The 25,395-nt window shown below is 33.3% G+C and overlaps 1 protein-coding gene across 1 annotated transcript in view; it reads left to right on the top strand.

The window, feature by feature from the left end:
* Positions 1–3,871: 3,871 nt before the first annotated feature.
* Positions 3,872–25,395, top strand: part of LOC123565532 (uncharacterized) — a 170,146-nt gene continuing 148,622 nt past the window's right edge. Inside the window, exons 1-5 of the mRNA XM_053550318.1 lie at positions 3,872–4,190; positions 4,732–4,852; positions 18,283–18,559; positions 19,137–19,242; positions 20,366–20,560. Of these exons, the coding sequence (XP_053406293.1) occupies positions 4,130–4,190; positions 4,732–4,852; positions 18,283–18,559; positions 19,137–19,242; positions 20,366–20,560 (760 nt within the window). The 5' untranslated portion in view covers positions 3,872–4,129. The remainder of the gene's footprint in view (positions 4,191–4,731; positions 4,853–18,282; positions 18,560–19,136; positions 19,243–20,365; positions 20,561–25,395) is intronic.

Below are 25,395 nucleotides of genomic sequence, written 5' to 3'. Positions count from 1 at the left end.
TTGATGAATATCTATGAACAATCTATGATAAGAAATTTTTTAAAGGTATTTCAGGTTTTAGTTCTAGTCATATGATATTAACAAAATTGGGAGAGAACCTTGCAATGTTGCTACAGGCTTAGCTTGATGAATTTCTATCAAGTGGTTTATAAGAAGAAGTCCTTTAAAGGTATTTCTATTTTGAGCTCTAGCAATCCCTTAAAGGCGTTGGGTGCCCCCTTTTGTTCAAATTTTTGAAAGTTCAAATATATCATAATGATGCTACATACCAAGTTTTATGAAGATTCAGTTGGTTCATGAGAAGAAGTTGTTTAAAGATATTTCTATCTTAAAACGGACTGAGTGTCCCCATTCGAATAATATTGAGAGAGGACTTTTTAGCGTTAGCTACAGACCAATTTTTATGAAATCTATCAAAGGGTTCATGAGAGGAAAGCGTATGAGATTTTTTTTCTATTTTTAGCTCTAGCGGCCGCTAAAATGAATCAAGGAAAGAAAAGAACCATTTAAGAGGGGAACTTGCCAGGATGCTACAGACCAAGTTTGGTGTAGGCCTAATTCTGACCAGTAGTTTCAGAGGAAAAGATTTTATGTAAATTGTTGATGATGGACAATGGACGGCGGACCATCCACCTATACTAATAGCTCACCCTGAACCCTCAGTTCAAGGCAGTATAGAACACTTAATAAGTGATCACTTCAACTGTGTTGCCTGTAAGGTCTTTAAGGGACATAACTCCAGATCTTTGCGAAAAATAAGATTTCTTCCAAACTGAAGTTTGGTCATATCATGAACATTAGAACATAAGTTTTAGTTTTTAAACTTTAAAAAAAACAAAGCTTTAATGATCATAAAAAACGTATGTGAATCGAGAATCGAACCAGAGCTACAATAAAAATTGTCCTTCTATCTTAACAAGTACACTAAGGAGGAATTTGTACTTAACAACCGTTCATATAAAGCTTTATAATTAAAGTAGTTTACCTTCGGCACCTGTATTAAGCATCCACTTCCCGTATCACGAGTGGTAAACGTGCAATCCAGTTCCCGCTAGGAATACGCTTAAAATGGGTTGCGCGACGTCCGGTGCTGGTGTTGCGCGTAAAAAAAAAGACGGAATTGAGGTATGTGAAGTTATGATTTTGCTTAATATGAGAAAGAGTGATATTTATCGATAAAAGCAATATGCTATTCGACACAAATATGATAATACATCATATGTGTAAAATATCTGGTTTGTAATTTATGATTCGGCTCTATTATCACAAAAACTCTGGCGACACGAAGCGTGAAAAATGTATGAAATCAACAAAAATGGCAGTTTCTGACCTCATATGCCTTATCTGGGGACATTTGATGCTTTTTATGATAACTCAACTGTTATAAAGTAACGAATATCAAAATTATTTGTTTCAAATCCTGCCTACTGACAAAAAATCATCGGGAATGGGGTTGCGACCCGGGAATGGAGTTGCTCGTATACATCGTAATGCATATAATGTATACGCGCAACTCCATTCCCGGGGCGCAACCCCATTCCCGATTATTTTTTTGCCAATCTTTCCCCCAAAAGCATCAATTCATTCAGGTGTATGTAATATTCATGACAGTTTTACACGTGTTTGATCATTAGAATCGTCACATTTCGAGAAAAAAAGGCACAAGAGTTAGAAAATTTGCATTTTTCATGATCCCATACTTTTTTGACAGTTCGAGCCAGCAGAGTTTTCGTGATAACAGGGCTGATTCTTAAATTAATAAGTCGGTATTTCACACATATGATCTTTATTCATTTTTGTGTCGAATAGCATTTTGCTTTTTTTTTTCGAAAACACTCGTAAATGTGTCATTATTAACAAAAATAAAAACCCACCTACCTCGATTTTGTATATACTGATGAGCAACACCAGCACCGGAAGTCGCGCAACCCATTTTAAGCGTATTCCCAGTGGGAATTGAATTGTGCGTTTACCACCCGTGCGTAAGCAGCCAGTCAATTAACTTCTTTAAAATATTTTTTGTTCTAATTTCAACTTGTCTACAGCAGCCATGCACCTGCCTTATGCAGCCACATTGTGTTGCTCCATTACAGGTTTGACTTATGTAAGTGTGTTATGTTGGACATGCTATTTAATTTGCTTAATACACACATATGATTCTAGCTTCAATGTTTCAACTCTGGTATATTACTATAGTATAAGGTTATAAACAGGGTTTGGAGACCAGTCTCAAAATGTGATAATCTGATTGGTTGACTCTGTGTTCCACTTTGACATGAACCAATGGAAAGGTTGCATTTTTGTACTGGTGTCTAAACATACCGAAGAATATTGAGCTCAGTATTATAACCATACCAGGGTGCAAAGTTTAATAACAAGAGATTTTAGATCAGTCTGAAGTCTTCATGACTGGATTATGAGGTCTACAAATTGAACCAGATGACTTTTCACCATGCTGACCATCTCTGTTACTTATACAGTACCTCTGTCAATGTATGTAAAGCATGCTGGACACTGAACGTGCTTGTTATATGTCTTGTAATCACACACGTTTGTTTAGTAATTACATTGATATTAACAATAAATTTAATAAAAAATAATATTGTTGTTTTTTATTAGTACCTATAAATATATATCCTCTGTCACCATCAAATCTAATTTCTGTCTCAACCTAGTAAAAACGCCTTGTATTCTTTTCAGAGGTGGTCGTATTTGCAGATACACAGGTTTCAAATTTTACTGATGAAGAGCCAGGTGTAGTCTAGCCACTAGACTGGTAATAATGATATTTTGACAATTTTATTTATTTTTTGTTCTTCTTTCAAATCTTTTGAGACAAAAGCCAGTCTATTTAGGAGATTTTCTTAGAGATCTGATGTTTATATTATCAGTCTATGATATTGGACCTAGGATATAGACTGGCTATATTCACAACATTGAAAATAAAAATTAAAAAATATTATAGTCTAGGAGCTAGTCTAAGCCAGGTGGTATCTATACACGGATGGCCTTTAGCACAGGTTTGACTGATACTATAAACTGTGAATATTAGGCCACTAGGTCAGATACATGTATGGGAAATTTAGGCCACTAGTTAAAAATGTTTTAATTCATTTTGCATCCCGTGACAGTGAAGCACCATACCAGTATCTCTACATTAACCCAAAGAAGTATAAAATTATTTTTATAGCTCTTTGATTAACCCAAGGGCGACAACCACGTTACTCTCAAAATAAAAATCTTCTCTATTAATTACCTTGTTACTGCGTGTTTGCAAAAGTTCAAAATATGCTTCTGAAAGCAAAAAAAAAAGTGTAGATAAAATAATATCATACCACTAGCTAAATAGATTTTCTGTGGCGACGCAATTACAACTGGGATCGAACCAACCTTTTCGGGTTTCCCGGAAAATCGCTCTTTGAAGACAACTGCAGGGGCCCGAATTTTGCTACGTACTTTATGATTTTCCAAAAGATACTAGATAAATAGTTCATGCTTTTTTTTTTTGTTTACTCAGTCGTACCACGGCCTAACCCAACTACTCTTTAAAAAAAGGAGGTGAGACTGTCAAAATTAGATCTATGTCAGTTTAAACTTTTTTATAATACAAAATATAAAATAAATAAATATAATATAAAAGTATAGATCTAGAATCTACGTTTTGTACATTCATAAAGATGTATGTCTGAAAGTAAAATGTGTTAGTTTAAACTTAAACACAGTATAATTTAACCAGTAATATAGCGAATATGGATAAAATCAATCCAACTGATCTGTCTTAAATAAGTCACTAAGCAACGCAAGACGCTACTTTGTGTCACGTGATCTCTAAATCGGGTGCACAATAATACTGGCCACCATTTTCGATTAGTAAACAGGTGCGAGCGATTTGTAACGGGTGGACGTGAAAAATATTGGAAAATAACTGAATTGCGGATATATTTTCGATCGATATTCACCTGTCTTCTTCAGGACACAGAATTTCGATACTTACAAGTGAAGTTACAATTTCGGAAGAAGGATAAAATGTGAAAATTATTTTTTTTTTAAATTTCATCGCAACTTTAGCGCTGGTCCGCGAGTTGCTCATACCGTATTTATTCATGTGAATTTGCTAAATTTATTTGAAATGAAAAACAATTTATATAATTGTATTCTGTTTACACTGTGTTTGGTTTTACTGGATGTGGGTAAGTTATTAAACTTCTACTTTTGAAATATTGTATATTGATAATATTTTAGACATCTATCAGATTTTATATATTGAATATCATTATTATTATTATCATTATTATTATATGATATGGGTACAAAAGTATGGATCTTTACTCTTTGATAGATTCTTCATTAAATGATTTTAATACTTCTTTTTATCACTAAATTTTCATTTTTGCAAGTAGAAATCTATAAACATCCTTGTTCAATTTATATTGTATGAGTTAATTATATTCAAAAACTGCTAGAGTAGATTCTATGTCATTACAGTTGCTTTTGTTTTTGACAGAATTAGCCATTAATAACATGTATGATAACTCGATAAAAGGTTATTCATACAGGCGATATCTCCATTTATGGAATACATTGATTGTATAATATATTTTGCTGAATATCTACTTCAAAAAGGCCTAAAGGAAAACCCAGAGATGCAAAATTACTTAATTTTCAATAGAAATTCAATACTTTATTACTAATATTTAATCAACTGTCACGTTTTACAATTACCGTTTTCAGACTCAGTATTTGGACAATGTAACTGCACAAGCTCAGATTGTACAAACAGTTGTTCGGCTGGAACCTTTTTAGACGTAAGTGGGGCAACCAGCGGATGTACAACATGCCCATCCGGATACTAGTAAGGCTTAATTTTTTTTAATAATAATTTTTGAAAGTTGATTGTCCAAAATATTTTTATGGCCAAAATCAGCTTTTTTGTTTTTACTACCGGTACATACATATGCATAACTCAATGTCTAATGGTTTTTCATCTTTATATAACAAAGGTCAATATTCAGATTATAGTTGAAAACAGGTAAACTTTTTCCCAGCTGCAGCAGAGAAATTTTCCAGTTTGTAAAAAAAGAATAGTATGGGAATTAAACTTGACAATTTAGAAACTAATAAGTCAGTGTCTTATTAGGGAGTAACGTAATTGCAGCCTCTTTTATAGACCTTTCTTACAGAAGAAGAAAAAAACCTGTTTCAGGAAAATGCACTTTTCCCTTTATTGGCAATTATAGCATGTGAATTTCCCAATTGAAAAGTCCAGCCCCAAAAGTCCTATATATAGATACCAATTAATGGCATGTGAAATGCTGGACATTAAGACATGAGGAAGAAAATGATTAATACTTATTTATTTAAAGGAGACATGCCTCTGCATTTCATATGCAATTCATATTCATAATAAATGTTCATAATTTTATCTTTTTTTTTGTTAGAAAAGATGATGACAAGGCAAAGTAGTAATACGCCAATTTCCATAGAACAAAAAAAAAATCAGAATTATTTTTTTATAATTAATTAATATTTTTAAAAAGTATTGCTACTTTTTCTAATTTTTTTCATCAGATTTTTACTAGTGGTTAACTGTATTAACCCAGTACAGAACTTTTCTATATGTTTTTATTGGCTAAACTCGTTCAAAATTGAACCATTTTGCATTAAAATTATTTGAAGTTTGAAGCATCTTCTCTATTTCAGAAAATTTTACACAAATCTGGTAATTTGCGCCTATAAATCACAAAATATTAAGAGCAGACTGCAAATATACTGTGAAATCATTTGAGTTTTTAATTTTTGTGGAAGAAAAAATGAATAGGATTTTTTTTGTTTGGATTTATTTAAGTGGATTGACACCTCCACAAAATCCATGAAAATAAAGTTCTACAGTAATATTTATAATTTCATAATAATTATATTCTGTAGATTTGTATCAAGTTTAAAAAAAAGAAATATTTTATTTGCCCAGCCTTTCAACAATTTGCATGTTTAAATTAGTAATTTAACATGTTACTGTAACATTTTAAGGTATTTTACAGGCTTTACGGTTATTTCAATTTTGTATTATGTTTCATAATGGAATAGTTTTTACAAAAGATTAATAGTTAGATATTCTATGTTTATATAAAAACTTCAAGACCTTTTACTATATAAGGTGTGATCAATATCTCGGCCAAGTTTTTGAGGGGCAGAAGACTTTCAAGTTTAAGACTATTTTTATTACGGATTATACGCAAAACTTCTTAAGACTTTCTGGAGCATTATCCGTGTCAGTAGTGCAGTCATAAAATATCTTTTACATATGTACAAAAAATGCACAAAAGGTAACATTCGGTGACCAAATGAAAAACAAGAAGTATTAATTTAATTTCATAAATGACATGCCAGTAAAATATGTATTTCAAGCAATTTTAATTAGGAAAACCAAGTCAAAATTCTTTAAAGTTTTCAATATTTAAATCACAAAATGTCCTTGTTGAGTTTCCCTATACTGGCTAGGAACCATTAGCCGGCAAATTTTCATCTTTTTCCTCCTTTATTTTCTCAGAATACATTGGTACAGATACTGGTTCCCAACTGATACTGGTTCCCAACCAGTATCGTAATTATTAACTAAAATGCTAAGAAATCATGCTTTATCAAATGGATATATTTTATCTTCGCAATTTAAGTTTGAGTAATCTAAATACATTTTAAGATAACTTGGAGATAAGAACACAAAACTTTAAAGGTTATAATGGCTCAGTAATATATCTTTTTTTCTAAATTGACAGAATACTGCTCAGAATATAGACTTTTTAATTTATTGTATCTCACATGCAGTTTCCATTTTAAAGGTAGAAGACTTTTGCATAAGTGATATAATGTCATGTGAACATGCTATTTTTCTCTATGAGTTATTATTTAGCTTGTGTGTTTAGTATAATGTGCTAGTCTATATATATATATATATTAACAAGCTATGAGTTCAAATGCCAATGTGGTTGTGTCCCTCTGACACCAGTTCTTCGAAACTTTTAAGTCGAACTAGGCCCAGGCTGTATAATTTCAAATGCAAATGGAGTCATGTCTGTTGACACCAGGCAGTCGTAGTTTCAAATGACACTCAGGTCATATCCAGGTCATTTAGTCATAATTGCCATTGGAGTCATGTCCAACTGGCACAAGGCAATCACAATTTCAAATGGCACCAGGTCAGGTATTCAAAAGTTTCATTAATATTTGCCACTGGTGATATATTCAGAGCAAGAAGTCAAAATTACCCCCACCCCAACCCGAGGTCATGAGCTTAAATTCCTCATACTGGATGTGAGTGACAAAATATGTATACAAAAAGTCAAAAACCATACACATTATAAACAACAAATCAAGACATACACAGTACAGACTTGTTTTAATTCCTTGTTAAAAGAATAAGTAGATATAAATCTACTTGGTATACAATGTCCCTGATATAGACTAGTGATATGATTATAGGATTAGATCATAATAAAGTACACTTGTATTTTGTTTTGTCAAATTGTTACAAAAAAGAAATAAAGTGCAAAAATCAGAGAAAAACAGTCTGCAGGAACAGGCTAAGAATTATATTCGTTTTGTAATTTCAATAATTTGAAAGAGTATTTTCAAATTTAGTTTTCACTTAGGTTAAATTTTAGACAAACCTAATTGTATGTGAATAAAAGTCAGTCATTGAACATTTCAAACAGAAACTAAAAATTTCAATAAAATCACACCTAAATCAGTCCTATCTTAAAAGATTTTTTAGAAGTTACAAAAAATGCTATATTTAGCTGCACTTATTTTTAAGTGCGCACAATTATCTTTTGAGATTTGTTTGGCAGTGGAGCCCCCTGGAGGCCATTCCCAATTGCCATAAACAATTCTTAAGGGCACTTGAAGATAATGAAATTACATGTTTTCACTGAAGGAAATGCCAAAGGTTATTCATAACTGAACATACTGATAAAGAAGTCTTGCAATTACCTACAAATGTATGATATTAAATCGCTGATTGGAAGTAATCTTCAAAATTGGACCAAAATTTTGACAAAATAGAAATAACCTTCAAGCTTTGACTGAAGAATGAAAAGTTATTCTCCTTTTTTTGGAAAATGAATGAACCTATGCAAAAAACTATCTGTATTTTTATATTGAGATACCGTAATTCAATAAATTATTTATATGTGTGATTTATTTGTTCAGTGAGCATTATTTTTCTTCCTGTTTAATATTTACATGTACCTGCCATAGTTTTAATTGTGGCCTTATTATCAGTAAAATGTCCTCAAAAAGATATTTTTTTTTTCTTAACATATATTTTATTCTTTCTTTACAAGTATTATCTTGTATTACCTTATTAATGCCCCAGGGGTGTTACATTTTGCAAAAGGGGGCATTTGTTAAGGCCCTCAAAGTATTTACTTGTTTTAACAAATTCAAACTGTAAAACCATTGCTGTTGTGAATGATTTTTTTAACACCAAACTCTGGTATTCACTTACGACCAAAATTAATTTTAATTTATTTTTTGAAAATGTGGTGCAGGGTCTGTTTATTGGGGGAGTGGGGGCATTATGGAACAGTGTTACCAGTACTTTAATTTAGAACAGTGCAGATGAGGTGAATTTTCTCCACAACAATTTTACAAAAGGCGGCATGTCTGAATTAATTTGTACTCCAGCGGAAGTTTAATTACTTACAGAAAAAAAATCAGAATACAGAAACACTAGGTAATGGTTATGTTAACTGACCATTACAAGACTGAAATGATGTTGGAAAACAGCTTTAAAAATGTCAGTCTTGTAGTCATTCATTAAAAATAGTTCTTGTACATATTTCCTTTGAAGTCACTCATCTGCTTCATTTGTTGCGAAAATATCAGGCAAGAAAATAGTTCTAATTATACCCCCACCAAACAATTTGTGGGGGGGCATACAGGAGTCAGTTTTGTCCTGTCCCGTCCTGTCCCGTCGCGTCGCTTCCCGAAATCTATATCTCAATTATTACTAAATGGATTTGATTCAAACTTAAATTAGATGTTCCACCTTATCACCCACATCATGTGACATAAGGTGCATAACTCTGACACCAATTTTTCATGAATTATGCCCCCTTTTACTTAGAATTTAAGGTTAATTTTGATGCATTTTCACTATATCTTAGTTATCACAAAATGGATTTTATTCAAACTTAAAATAGGTGTTCCACCTTATCACCCACATCATGTGACACAAGGTGCATGACTCTGACACCAATTTTTCATGAATTATGCCCCCTTTCACTAAGAATTTAAGGATAAGTTTGATGCATTTTCACTATATCATTCTGATTGGCTTAGATCCAAAGGGAAGTAACCTTTTTTTAACTTTTGTACTGAGTTACTTCCCCTTAAATTCAAAGAATTAGTCTATTTTTAGATTTTGGGTACTTTTTTATTAATAGTCCTATGTAAAAAGTAAATACATTTTTCTGTGGTAACATGTGTCGGTAAGACACTCTTTTGTATTAATTTTTAGTGTATCTCTAATATTAGAGATTTTTATATTTACCTCATCCCTCATCCTGGGCACATATACTAGTATTAGATCTACTTATATGTGCCGCAGAAGCCCAGAATGAAGTACTAAGTTTTTTTTACGTTTTAGATTATTCTAAGTAATTTTAAAATTTCTTATGGTTGCCATTCTTCTGTGACAAGACCGTATCATGGGGTTATAAGTCACTCCTGTGACAGTTCTAGTTTCTTTACCAGACAGAAATTTTATTCAATATAACACACAGTAAAACCGGTGTGATTTTTGTTGTGTATTAGAAATCAGTTAAAATGAATTTTAGGAACTGTGAAAAATTTATGAAAACTATAAGCTTTAGAATGTATAAAGTGAGAAAACTTCATTTTCTACCAGTTTTTCCTTGACTTTAATCTTACATAGTTTTCAGCGTTGGATGATTCATTAAATATTCATAGTTTGTTATTGCTACACATGGCACAAAACTGCGGTATATTAATAATGCATAGTAATAATGAGTTCTGGACACGATACAATAAATACCTTCATTTTCTTATTGTATATGACCAGTTCGGCTGACTAAATACCTTCACATTCATATTGTGTATTACCATCAGGAATTTGATTAATTGAATGAATACATTTTGCTGTCTTACTATACATGTACTTACCAATGACTTACTTACCCTTACCCAAGTTACCCTGCTAACTTTCTATAATGAACTTATCCATCTTTCAATTTGGACAGTACCATTAACTGTTAAAGGGGTGCTTACCAAAAGATACTGACTGAATTATAGCGAACAGTGCAGATCTTGATCAGACTGCACGGATGTGCAGGCTGATAATGATCTACACTGGTCGCAAAGGCAGAATCAGTCATGTCCTCCATGCTAAGATTTAACAGTTACATGGAAAAATTTACTACTGGCGAAAATGTAATTACCGGTGGGTATACTAAAATCACTAAATTCTTTATCAGGTATTTTTGTAAGTTTAAACGGGTAATGAAATTATTAAGAATAAGATATATAGTATCAAAGTATTTTGTCAAAAGTACTATTTTATAACTGAGTTGAGTAAATCGCCTTAATGACTGGCAATTTTGTTGTTGAATGTTTTACAAAGGGTTTTTGTAAAATATAACAATTTTTTGGTGTTTAGTATAATTTTGAAAACCTTCTTTTGTGTTTGGGGGAGTACAATTTAATTATTGGAACACAGCATATAAATCTGGTCATCTTTGTGTATTGTCGATTAAATGGAATGGAAATAGGTTTACAATGGGATTAACATATTGTATATCTCCTGTTAGCTTTAATTTAGGAGATATTTACATATATCAGGATAAAATTTCATGAAATTGGCACAGGACACTAAATGTATAAGATTGTTTGAACAGTTACGTGACTTTTGACAGTAGAGCTTGTTGTTTGTTTGGGCGGATAATGGGAATGACTGAAGATTTTATGACCATGAATTACAATCTGACCATATACGAGAGGCTCTAAAAATGACGTTTTACGTAAATTGTAGTATAAATTGTTATATAAGTATGATCTTGTATAATGGGAATAAATTTTTGAAGTTGGTAACTTAAGTAGACTGGTATGCAAGTCGCCCATTTTGATAAAGAACAGAAGAACAAAAATGTAAGCTTTATGTGGATGGAAAAATTAATAAATTTATGTTCATATTGATTACTTAAAAAAGAATATAATTTCTCTCAAACTAATATTGATGTTATAGAGTGAATCTAACTATTTGATACAAAGACATCATAATTGAGCCGCACCTTGGGAAAACCAACATAATGGCTTTGCGACCAGCATGGATCCAGACCAGCCTGCGCATCCACGCAGTCTGGTCAGGATCCATGCTGTTCGCTAACAGTTTCTCTAATTGCAACAGGGTTTGAAAGCGAACAGCATGGATCCTGACCAGACTGCGCGGATGCGCAGGCTGGTCTGGATCCATGCTGGTCGCAAAGCCACTATGTTGGTTTTCTCATGGCACGGCTCATATGTTTTTCATGTTGCAAGTTTCATAAAAAGAGTATCTATTCATAAAATCACAAAAGTTAATAATTAAACACTGGCAGTGCCAATTTGAAATATCACCTTTGATAACTGCAGTGGTTGGGGGAGGGAGGAGAGGGGCATTTTGTCCTACACTCAAAGGTATTTATTAAGAAAAAATGAATTCAGATTGGGACTTAAAAGTTTCTTTGAATGATCATCATTAAAAGTTCTCCTTTACATCGTTGATATAATTTTCTCCAAGATATAAGAACTTTTCTTCCTTTGAAAATTGCATCTTTAACATGTATTAAGCAAATACTCATTATTTTCATACTGTTTATAGTATCATTTTTAAGTATTTGTTTAATTTGTTATTATGTTTGAATACCGATTACTCGATATGCGCTCGGCAGCTTTATCTGAAAGTACAAACATGAAAAACTGTTAAAGAAAATTTACAATAGAACCTTACACTCTTCAAGTTTTTATACGCCCGTTTGAAAAACGGGACGTATTATGGGAACGCCCCTGGCGGCGGGCGGGCGGGCGTGGGCGGCGTCCACAGACCTTGTCCGGAGCAATTTTATGCATGAAGGATTTATAATTTGACTTTCCATATGAGCGGAGTGTATGCAAGACCAGGTCAGTTAGTCAGGTAATAGAGTCAAGGTCAAATTCAGAATGACTTGTCCGGACCATATTCTCGTAGAGGGATTTGAAGTGCACATGTCATCATCATGAGAAGGAGTGTCATGCGCAAGAACCAGGTCCTAGGTCTAAGGTCAAGGTCACACTTAGAGGTCAAAGGATACAAGAATGAAAACTTTGTCCGGAGCATTTCTTCTTCATGCATAGAGGGATTTTGATATAACTTGGCACAAATGTTCACCACCATGAGGCGGAGTGTCATGCGCAAGAACCAGGTCTCTAGGTCTAAGGTCAAGGTCACACTTAGAGGTCAAAGGATACAAGAATGAAAACCTTGTCCGGAGCATTTCTTCTTCATGCATAGAGGGATTTTGATATAACTTGGCACAAATGTTCACCACCACGAGACGTAGTGTCATGCGCAAGAACCAGGTCCCTAGGTCTAAGGTCAAGGTCACACTTAGAGGCCAAAGGTCAGATACAAGAATGACTTTGTCCGAAGCATTTCTTCTTCATGCATGGAGGGATTTTGATGTAACTTGACACAATTATACACCATCATGAGACGAAGTGTCATGCGCAGTTCCCTTCTTTCGAATTACTTCCCTTTGTTGTTACTATAAATAGCTTATATTGTAACTTTTTCATTACTAGTCGTAGGGAAAAATAGAGACCACTTTTCTGTAGTACAACATGCATGCTACATCCAATTTTGAGGTGTATTTTGACCAGTCTCTACCTGGTAAAGATTTTTGTGAGGACTTACAATTTTTTTTTTGATTTTTTTTTTTTTTTTTTTTTTTTTTTTTTTTAAGATTAACTTCCCTTAGTTGTTACTATAAATAACTTATATTGTAACTTTTTTTATAATTGACCGTAGGGAAAAACCAAGACCACTTTTCTGTGGTACAACATAGATGTTACTTTCCAATTTTAGGTGTATTTTAAGGTATCTCTACCTGGTAAGGAGTTTTTTTGAGGACTTAGAAAAACAAAACACTTAGTTATTACTAAACAACCACAAAATTAAAATTCCATTTGCAAATACAGGTGCTAGAGTAAAGAAATTTGCTGTGACGGGCGTATATTGTGACATTCTTGCACTCTTGTTGTGTCTGTTTTAACAAAGTAAATAGACATTTTATAGTATCATATTTTAACAAATTTTAAGATATTTTTACACTTAAAAATATCAATTACGAGTATGTGGTGCAAATCTTGTAATGTTTATTGTTTATTGATTTTCAGCTTGATTATTTGAATTTTTTATATATTGTCTGATATCGAGGTTAGCGATGTTTTTGTTCTTTGAATAATGAAATGGTCCGTTATTTTAAGGAAGTATTATTCAGTACGATATAGTGGTTGATACCTAAATAAGGCAAGTTAAATCATGCTGATTTCCCTAATTGGCAGACGAGTCTATAAATAAAACTCTCAAAGGTCAAAATCAAACTCCAGTAGCTTTTGTGTTAACCCTTTTGCTGGCATTCTGCAGGATCTATATCAAAATATTTTAGTATAACTTTTTGTAAATATAAAGAAATTCTTGAAATGGGTGATTCTAGTTATTGTCACAGTAGCCATTGGTAATGGCTTCAGATGTGGAAAAAAGTGTATGAATGTTTGAGCAAGGTAGTACATTTGCAAGTGACCTGAAGATCACCATATGTTTCATGTTTAAATGAACCATTTAGTAAATATGTAATTTCCTGAGAGTTAAATGTCCTGGTTGACCATTCATGATTTGTTCTCAATATTTCAGTCATATTGAACTGTGTAAATAATGCTCATGTCAAGGAAGTTTACTTTAGGAAAATTATTTGAATTTCCAAAAGCACCCAAAATGTTTTATAACAGGCAGCACTTTTAATAACAATTTTCCATATAAAACATAGATGTACATTTTGATGAGAATCTCTTAGAAAAACTACAGCATTTACAGGCTTGAGAGTATTTGATGATTGAACTATTTTTAGCTCGACTATTCGAAGAGTAAGTAGAGCTATCCTACTCACTACGGCGTCGGCGTCACACCTTGGTTAAGTTTTTCGTACCAGTCCACATTTTGACAAAGTCTTTTGAGATAAAGCTTTGAAACTTTCAACACTTGTTTACCATCATCATGGCCAGTTATAGGCAAGAGCACATAACTCCATCAAGGATTTTGGCTGAATTATGGCCCCTTTTGACTTAGAAATCATGGTTAAGTTTTTCGTACCAGTTCATAGTTTGACAAAGTCTTTAGAGATAAAGCTTTGAAACTTTCAGCACTTGTTAACCATCACCATGGCCAGTTATAGGCAAGAGTACATAACATTTTCAGGGATTTTGGCTGAATTAAGATAAAGCTTTGAAACTTTCAACACTTGTTTACCATCACCATGGCCAGTTATAGGCAAGAGTACATAACTCCATCAGGGATTTTGGCTGAATTATGGCCCCTTTCGAATTAGAAATCTTGGTTAAGTTTTTCGTACCAGTTCATATTTAGACAAAGTCTTTTGAGATAAAGCTTTGAAACTTTCAACACTTGTTTACCATCACCATGTCCAGTTATAGGCAAGAGCACATAACTCCATCAAGGATTTTGGCTGAATTATGGCCCTTTTTGACTTAGAAATCTGGGTTAATATTTCGGACCAGTTCATATTTTGACAAAGTCTTTTGAGATAAAGCTTTGAAACTTTCAACACCTGTTTACCATCATAATGTCCAGTTATAGGCAAGAGTAAATAACTCCATCAAGGATTTTGGCTGAATTATGGCCCCTTTTGACTTAGAAATGTTGGTTAAGTTTTTCGTACCAGTTCATATTTTTTGTAAAGTGTTTGACATATGGCTTTGAAACTTTTATCACTTGTTTAGTATAATAGTCTCTATCTGTAGGAAAGAGAACATATTAACTCTGTCATCTAATTTGGCTGAATTATGGCCCTTTTTGGACTTTGAAATTGGTTCTGTTTTCATACAAGTCCATGTTTTGTCAAAACTATTTGACATATGGCTTTTAAACTTTGAACACTTGCTTATCATTATGATTTACATCTGTAGGCAAGAGTACATAACTATTTTGACTGAATTATGGCCCTTTTTGGACTTTGAAATTGGCTCATATATTGCCATTTAGTGCAAGACTTATCGAAATCAAAGTAATACAGGAACATTGTTTGTCTAATCTATTTATTTCTTTTGTATGAATATCCGTGGAAATATTTAGACCCCATTCTTCAATCAATTCTTCGATTAAATGAGCGCGCTGTCATCAGACAGCTCTTGTTAATATCATAGCTAGGGAGCTGGGACAAAAAATTGTTCTAAATGGTTACCGGGTTATGTCTGGAAAACTGTCATTTGAACCTGCTATTAATTAGCACCAACAGATACAATATATTTGAGACAACAGTTCAATAGCTTGTAGGTTTGGAAAGATTGTTATAGACCTAGATAAGACATGGAAATCGAGGTGTTATTTAAGAGACACAATATTGATTTGACGGCTGGAATCTCCCTTTGATTATGTACCGTTATCTATTTGATTTACTGTAATCCATCGGTGACTGTTGTAGAGCCTTTGAATGAAAAATTATTGCACTAATCAATAGTTCAATTTAGTTTGATAGCAATTTGACATATAAAGGTGTCCTATCATCTATATAACCTATATTGGTCAGTTTTAAAAGTAACAAAATCACGTCACGTTTGAAATTTGTGAAATTGTACTTATTATCATTTTTTTGGTCTATCAAGACAAGATCACGTAGATCTGAAACTTTCACAAGAATATGGAGCAAAATCTCACTTGTTCTCCTGACCATAGAGATCTTGTTAAATAGCTGGCTTTTTCTAATTTTGTATAAAATCAGTATAAACTTTTAGGACAACATTGTACATGTATATATCTTTAGAAAAGCGAGGTTACCGGGGTTACCGGTATGTTTGATGCTAGAAAAACATTTATGAGACCCAAAACCGTGGTGGTTTGACCTATTAAAAATGACCATGATGAATTTTTATTGATGAATACTCTGCATACATCAGTGATAATGCAGCATGATTTTGCAGTTTAATGTCTGTGGAAACATGGGGAACAGTTAAGTTTAACTTTAAGTGGGAAATGCATAATTGGAAAACACTTGAATTTAAGTGGAAACTGCATAATTAGAAATATCTTAAATTTAAGTGGAAACTGCATAATTGGAAAGCTCTTAAATTTATGTGAAAACTGCATACATAATTGGAAAACTCTTAAATTTAAATGGAAACTGTATAATACACTATTAGTCCACAGATTAAAATTCATCTCACACATCTTAATTTACACTTGTACGATATTAAGTAACAAAGTATGTTTATAAGTACTATAATCCAAATGGATTTGATTAAAATAGTGCAGGATTACAGAAAACAACCTTTTCAATTTGTTTTTATACTTGACGCCATTGATTTTTGAAATTTGATAGTTTTTTTTAATTTTTGGATTATAACTAGGAAGTGATTTCAATATTTAAATGTGTTTGTGGACATTTATCTCTATATGCATGAATTTCAATTGATTGAACTTTACCAGCAGACCATTAACATTAATGTGTTCTTTTGTGTCGACCAGTGCATTTTAAACTATTATCACTCTGATGTAAGGAAAGCTCTTATTACAATTTTATCTGTAGACAGAACCATTTAAAATAGATTGATTAATTGTCAAGTATTTTTTGTCAATTAATGACAGATATATAAATAGTGAATTTCGAGGCACACTTAAATTGATTTTTCTTTCTTTGGATTTCTAACTGTCTTTCACTGACATAAAAAGATCCTTTTATAGTATCGATAAGAACAGAAAAAAAGTATGTCTGTATGATGCTCATGGAATTGGTAGATGGTATACATATACAGGCCCTCTCTTTAAACAGCCAACAGCTTGCATCTCCAGGGTTTAGAATCTTGCTTGAAGTCTAGAATTTTTTTCATGTTGGGAGCCTATCCTGAGCCAGCTTGCAGAAGGCCTATGGGTCTATTTAAACAGGTGAATGCTTGTCCCTAAAATAATGTCAATAGGGGCATCTTTGGTCTCCTTCCACAATCAAAATCAGAAAAGGTACTCATAGAACCAGAATTTTGTCATGGTGACTTGAAACCCAGAAAAACAAACTTAAAGATTTCCTGTGCACATTTTTCACTAAAATATTAAAAACTAAAATATATAGTTTTAGTAACTGACTAATCAAATGTAAAAAGAATTCTCATCAGATGAATGGAACTTTACTAATTATATGAATTAACTGTGTTTGTAGAGCAACATTCACAATTAAATGTCATGTATAACAGTCGTTGTAAAAATAAAAACTTCCAATGGTCTATGATACACATTTATTGTATGCTTTTCTAAACAATACATATGTAAGGTGTGTACACCGGTACTATTTTAAATCTAACGCTCAGTATAGTTTTGATAAACGTAAAATTAATGTCTGTTAACTACATATTTGTATGAATTGTTCATATTTCCAAATTTAATGTGACTTTGGGTTTTGTATATCTTTAAACAGTTCATCATATTGCTGATATCATTTAATTCGTGGGCATGATATTTCATAGTCAAAATGGCTATTTCTTTGGGATATCAATTCATGGTTTTCAACTTTTACATGTTTAATAGGTGAACATTGTAGTTGTTTGTTAGGATTTATTTTTCGCCAATTGCCATGACCACGAAAATTAGTTCCTCATTAATATTAATGACTTTACAGTACTTTGCATAAGAGTCACCCCTACTCTGCGATCCTTACAAGGTAAAGTGTTGTTTTTTTCAATGAAGAAGGTTTCAGTGGGACTGTTCAACCAAAAAGAAAATGTCAAAGGCTAAACTCTGAACTGTATTGTATACTGGTCCAGGGGTAGAGTTCAGATCCAGAAGTCATAGGTTCAGATCACATTGAGAAGAAATTTTGAATGTGGTGTCCACAATTCCTTACCAAGGGTCATGTATATGTACTGGTCAGGAATGCAGAAAACAGTTATCAAGCATAGTAAATTTAAGTTGTGGTAAGTGCACTTCAGATGTTGAGTAAGTTTAAACTCGGCTGTATTGCTTTATTTCAGCTGTGATGGAAGCAGTAATGGACCTAAGACCCCTTGTGCAGCCGGCACCTACTTTTCAGGAACAGGTGCAACATCATCTGGAGATTGCTCAGCATGTGCTGCCAATGAATACAGTGAAGCAGGGGCGTCTGCTTGTACCTTGTGCCCCGCAGGATATAGCTGTACTTCATCGTCAACAACAGCCTGTACCGGTGTAACATATTCACTAGCTGGGGAAACTTCCTGTTCTTCTTGCCCAGCAGGAAAGTTTTGCTCATCTACAAGTACTGCACCACAGGTATGTGTTTTCTACCAATGCATAAAGTTAGCTGGCAGTACATCAGTCAGGTAATCCTGATAAAGATCAAATATATAATAAGAATTACATTGCCACATAATATGAAATGTTTGTTACTATGTGTTGAAAATTACTAGAAATCAGAAATTTATAGTATAGCATAAGAATATTTAGATGACTTTCTAGTTTGCATGAAACTCAATTTCTTATTAATATGATGAAAAACCCCTTGCTCAAGCTTCTACTTCTCAAGCATCCAGGATTGCTAAGTATTTCATGTTGTCCCTGGTCAATCTTCTTTTATTATTTTTTATGTTTGGATTTTTTGAAACCGTGGATTACTCAACCATTTTGGTATTTCACTTTTGATCTGAAATGATAGATATTTAACAGTAATGTTGAACTCTTTTAATCTTACTATGTATGAAAAGTATTTGTTATGCCAGTGCAGGAAGTGCTGCAGCAGCACATTGCCTTAGATTGTATTTGTAAACTTAATAATTGCATGAAAAATGATGTTTGTGTTGGATTTTTAGATTTGACTAGTCTAGATATGTTTTCTCCCCTAATATTTCAGAATTGCAATGCTGGAGAGGAACCAAATTCCGGTCAGACTGGTTGTGATACATGTTCTTCCGGGTCATACAGCACAGATGGCACTGACTGTGTTATTTGTCCAGCAGGTATTATACTCTCCATATTTCTTTCAGTGAAAATTAAGATACCTTACATAAGTATTTTATATGAACCTCAAAAGGAAAGAAACCAAAGTTGTGATAATGCTGCTTCAAGTGATAACATGCCACAGTTTTGAGATGACCCGCATGTAGTCTGGGAAAACATCCCATAGATTCAGTTGCAGTTGTTCTTTTGAATGAACAGACTGACTGAGAAGCAAGTTCTATTGTTGAATGCAAAAGATATGTACATTTTATAAATATAACTTGTCACTCTGACACCACCATAGCTTTAGATGAAAGAGTGATCTATTATCCCACATTAAAGAAAATTTTTGAATTGATTAGGCAGTTTCACTAGAAATGGTCAATTGAACACTACTGATTGGCTGACACTATTATTTTAAACAAGCCATGAAATATTGATAGAAATGGGTAGAAATGTTGTAGTTCTACTTTAAGAGAATATTTGCTCTGGTATGTTGGACATTACCTGGCCGTTTAATTGGAATGGTTAACAAATACCCTTTGTTTATAGCTTTTTTTTTTTGAAGTTCTTCTGCAGAAGAGCCATTTATATGCTCCACTGAATTTATTGGGAACTGGCTTTTATAAAATAAAAAATACATTTCATGCAAATTTTTTTTAAAGGAAGATTGTTATAACTCCAGGATGATCATTTATTCATGAATTGCTGTTACACATGCAACTACTTAAGAAATAGGATCCATTTAGGTTGCTAGTTGTTCACTAAATTCACGAAAATGTTGTCTTGCATGTTTAGTTTTTTAGTTATACTCGGGGGGGAAAAGGGTGTTTTTAATTTTATAAGAACTTATTTTACTTATAATTTTCTATAGCAGAAATGTACAGATCTTACTTGTTTTTTGGTGTAAACATGATGCATGATAAAATTAATTCATTGCCTATTTATCAGTACAGTTGAACCTGGCTTTAGCGATCACTTGTGTTTAGCAACCACTTCCCTTAAACAGCATGAATGCTGACTTCTCAAATAGATTTTCTGTTCTAACATCAACTTGTCTAAAGCAACTACCTGCCTCAAGCAGCCAGGTTGTGCTGCTTCCTTTGCTGACTGCTTAATACAGATTTTACTTTATTTCTACAGGTCATAAATGCCCTTCAAGTGGAATGACTAACCCAACAGAATGTCCGGACGGGGAGGTACAGACAAACACCGGTCAGGATACATGTTCACAGTGCTCAGCGGGACATGATTGTTCTGACAAGACGACAGAGTCACAATGTTCTGCAGGAACTTACAGTGCAGCAGGAGAAAAATCATGTACAGCCTGTGCTACAGGTAGGAAAAATGGCTTCTGTCTTTAAAAAATCAGATCACAGACTAAGATCACCTTATGTAGACTGCCTTACATAGGTCACAGGCTCTATATAGATTGCATTTCAATCCATGATAGTACCGCCTCGATAGCCTAGTGGTAGAGCGTCCGCTTCGAGTGCGGGAGGTCGTGGGTTCGATTCCCGGCAGCGTTATACCAAAGACGTAAAAAAAATGGTACTAGCAGCTTCCTCGCTTGGCGCTCAGCATTAAGGGGATAGTGCTAGGACTGGTCAGCCCGGTGTCAGTATAATGTGTCTGGGTGGGGTATCATGTCACGTGTCTACGGCGTGATATTCCAGTGAGGCAGCACTATAAAGTTGGGCATTGTGCTCACTGCTACAAGTAGACACCGTCGTTTATATGACTGAAAAATTGTTGAAAAAGACGTTAAACCCGAACAAACAAACACAAACACATCAATCCATGATAGGAGTAGAATGTAGAATTATTAAGATTATATTTTAAGCGAAAACTGTAATTTCAGTCAGGCTATCTGCCATCCCTCCAGAGTCTATGACAAGGTAGGGATAGACAGATTTAGATTATGGGTTGGGGTGGGGAGGGGCTAAAGTTTTACAAAATGACTGTTTCTAAATTAATAGTCTAAGCCATTGTCTCCAATAAGCACATTATGCATGTACATAACAAGATTTTAACAAACAGAATTATTGTGTAATAGTCTTCTTCACAAAAAATTACTAAGAAAAGCCATCATTTTAATAATGATTCAACATGAATCCACTTTTGTTACTGTTAGGAGAGCAGAGCTAGATATACAAAACAAAATTCTTTGTATAACATTTAAAGTCCTAGCAAATTATAAAACTATTAATAATAAGGAAGGTTTCTTTGCTATGTCTTTGATAGCAAATGGTCATTGCAGAGGTGAAGACTTGGTCTGTTCCTTTCTTTATTATGTCTCCCATCACAAAGCTTGTCTGCACTCTAAGTTGAACATTTCTCATCCAATCTTCACCAAACTTTAACAAAATGTTGTTTTTTTTCTGTTTGTTTATAAGTCCTCGGCCAAGTTCGATAACTAGCCAAATCGGCCCAGGCACTTTGGACTTATGGCCCTTGAACATAATTACTAATACAGAGTTGTAGACGGGTTAACATGTGAATACCAATAGGCCACAAACAGTATATAAAGACAGACTTACTATTCAGATGATTAGGTGTGGGAGACATGCGCTTTTCTCAAAAGCAACTCTAGTTTTTGATTAATTTGAGACACCAGCCCATCCTCAGCAGAGTAGATTTGTTTTTACAAACAACACATGCATATGACCTTAAATAGACTGATAACAAAAAAGTAAATTTTAAGATATATCAGGAAATTAATGCTATATTTCATAAGAAGTTACTGACACAATATTATGTTAAGGTGATGCATATGGATTAGTTGATTTTACTTATTTTTCTATTAAAAATTGTAAAGAGTTTGTCTCAGGTAAAATAAGTTCTTTTCAACAAGCGACCTTCCTTGGCAGAAAAAATGTTTTATAACTTTATATAATTTGATATCTGTATTCAATTTTCTGAAAACATACATGTCCAGTATTTCACAACTGTTGCCCAAAAGAAGTCTTGAAAGGCTGGCCTTATTTCAATATTTAAATTATAATGACTTGAAGATATAGATATTTTTGAAGGTAATTTAAAAGCCCTTTGAAACATTTACAGTGAAGACGTATGTACCTTGCCTTGATGTTTTTAATTGGCATAGCACTAAGATAAACATGCGTTATAGCGTGTTTAGATATTGTCAGTTACAAAGACCTTAGATTTATTTTGGGTATTGTCAAATGTTGATTTTATCAATAGAATGTTATTTGGCTACTGTATAGGTTCAATTTAATTACCTAGTTAAATATTTTTTTTTTTTTTAAAAAAGGTGAAAGAAATATTTAAGGAATTCCATAACAAAGTTTGAAAATAGCTTTTAATTTATGGCAAGATTCATTTTTTTCTTAATTTTTTTAAAGTTTTGTCATATGCATTGTTGTATAAGAATAAATGAAATAAAAAATACATGTATCCAATTTGTACATAATTAATGTTATTTATACTTTCTTATAATTATATCAGAGTCAAATGTGTGTTTTAGGCCACCTTACCACTTAATAAACCTCTATAAAGTCAGCACTTAAAAATGTCTTATAAATACTTATTTTTAGATGGTAAATTTGGACATTTATTGGACATGAAGTTTGGTCATAAAGTGAGGGTACTTGAAGAATTTGTGAAACACATTCTTAATATATAGAAACAAAAGTTGAGGGTCAAAGTTACCAACATTCTGAAAGTGTAATGTGTAAAATTAAATCAAATTTGAATGCTTTTGATGTATTCCTACATTGCCTTCAGACATGATCAACACAAAAATCATAACTAGCTGTTTCTTTTTCAAACTGTTTTATTACCTGATAAATATGTCAAACAATCAGGCGCTTATTTTGTAATCTGGGAATAAAACATTTTCTCTCAGAGTTAGTGAGAGTTCTGTCATTGTTCCTTTGGTAGTTCCCTATGGTAGGTCCAGATTATGTCTCCTCTTAAAGAGCTTTCCATTGCCTGATTGGAATTACAGTTTATTATTTTAAGGTATAAAGCCTTTTGGTGTAGACAAGAAGCTTTTACAGAACAGGCTTAAAGCTTTCTAGTTTTGGCATGGAGCTATATAAATATGTATAGTTTGGCATCGAAGATTTATATATATTCAGCCTGCAAACATATATGCTAGCCATAGCTACAGTATTATGTACTCAGTGGTAAAGGGGTGCCCATTTATTCTTGGTTTTACATCTTTATTCAACTGTCATGCAGTGAGTCCTTAATTTGTACCACCAGGCAACCAAGGGCATTAACCATTGTAGAAAGTCATTTTGATTGCCTCACTGCATACAGTTATCTATAATATTCTCTGAATTTCAGAACATTGTTTAAGAACTTATATTCATGTCAAGTTAATTTTCAGGACAATAATTAATTTAGCAAAATTGGTTTATAAAAAGATATTGAAACTATTTAGGACAATAATATCTTTCTTGTTTCAGTACCAGCAACCTTTTTCAGGATGTTTATAATAATTTATTTTTGTTTTCTAATCAGGACTTGTATTCAGGTAGTATTTGTCAGCTCTGGTTTTCAGGATTTACATAAGTTTATATGTATAATAACATCAGTATCTCATGTCTGTCAGGTTTATAATTATTCTTTTTTTCAGGACTGTTGTACATGAATATTTTTGAAAAAAAAAAAAGATATACAGTAGAGTCCACTTAATACGAACTCGCTTGATACGAATTTTCGGATTAAACGAACAAAATCCCAATTCCCCGGCCGAGTCCTTCTATTTTCTTTGTAAAATTATTTCGCTAATAGCGAACTCGCTTCATACGAATAATCGGTAGATACGAACGCATTTTGGAAGTCCCAATTACCTTGAATATTATAATTTTCCATCTTTTGATACAAGTTATTTTTAGAGGTCGGAGGCCAATGCGCCCTTGTTACGTTTGACTATTTTATAGTTTGAAACTATACAGTGCTGATATTTAATCGAAGTAAATACAATGTGTTCAAAATGATAATATGGTCAACCTTGTGTCGCGTGGTAATTGGGGAATGGAGTAGTTCACACTTATTCACAAACAAACACTCGGTCCTTTGTGTGTCATGTCAATATAAAACAATCTAATCAATTGACAGGTCAAGATTTAAAGAGGTGTAAATAATTTTAAACACATTGACGTTCTAGTGTCGATACAGGTAGGCCGTGCCTTACAAAATATACAAACTTTTATCCCTCTAAGAATGATTATTATATAGTACAAGCTTCATGATAGAAACAATGCTAGCTGTGGATATAATTTGGCGCTCTGGACCTCAACCGCACATTAAAATTTAAATCAATACAGTTTTACGTTTTTAAGTATGACTTTTGTTGAGTAATTTCAATGTTATCTGAATAAATTAACTTAATCAGTTTAAAACTATTAACTACTTCCATATATCGGAATCTGTTCACCGATGATACCGGTGATACTGCCCAACTTGCTCGGACAAATTATCCAGTGAGTCATACATCCATTAATACGAATTTCTTTTGATACGAACATATTTCTTAGGTCCGGATGAGTTCGTTTTAAGCGAGTTTGACTGTATATTTGATTGTAGACATTTTATTAGAAATATACTAGCAGTAAGAACTACTGTTTTTCTCAGGTTTTTATAGCACTGCTGGATACCCAATTTGCACAATATGTGCAGGAGGTAAAAACTGCAGTACATCTATAGATGGTTCCGAGCCTGAAGACTGTCCGTCCGGGTACTTCAGTCAGTCTGGAGATGCCACATGCTCATCATGTGACCTGGGCTACTATAGTAGATCTGGTTCCAGTCAGTGTCAGGTTTGTCCTGCTGGGAAGAACTGTTCTGCAGTATTACAGGGTACCAGTCTTCCAGACTGTGATGCAGGTTTTTTCAGTGAGGCTGGTTTCCCTTCTTGTCAAATTTGTCCTATGGGTTACTATAGTGCTCCCGGGTCCCAAAACTGTCTCATATGTCCTGCTGGAAAGAGTTGCCGGATTATAGATTTTGGTGGCTCTCTGTTGATTTGGCTTGTTGATTGTGAGGCAGGCTTTTACAGCAGGGAAGGAGAGACTCTATGTTTCATTTGTGAAACAGGTTACTACAGTTCATCCGGGTCAGAGACATGCTCTATATGTCCTGCAGGGAAAAACTGCAGTAATCAAGCTCTTATTGATCCAGAGTTACCTGATTGCCCAGAA

This window comes from Mercenaria mercenaria, chromosome 8 (assembly GCF_021730395.1).
Source record: "Mercenaria mercenaria strain notata chromosome 8, MADL_Memer_1, whole genome shotgun sequence".
Lineage (NCBI taxonomy): Eukaryota > Metazoa > Mollusca > Bivalvia > Venerida > Veneridae > Mercenaria > Mercenaria mercenaria.
Note: the sequence above shows the minus strand (reverse complement) of the source record. Positions and strands in the feature narration are given on the sequence as shown.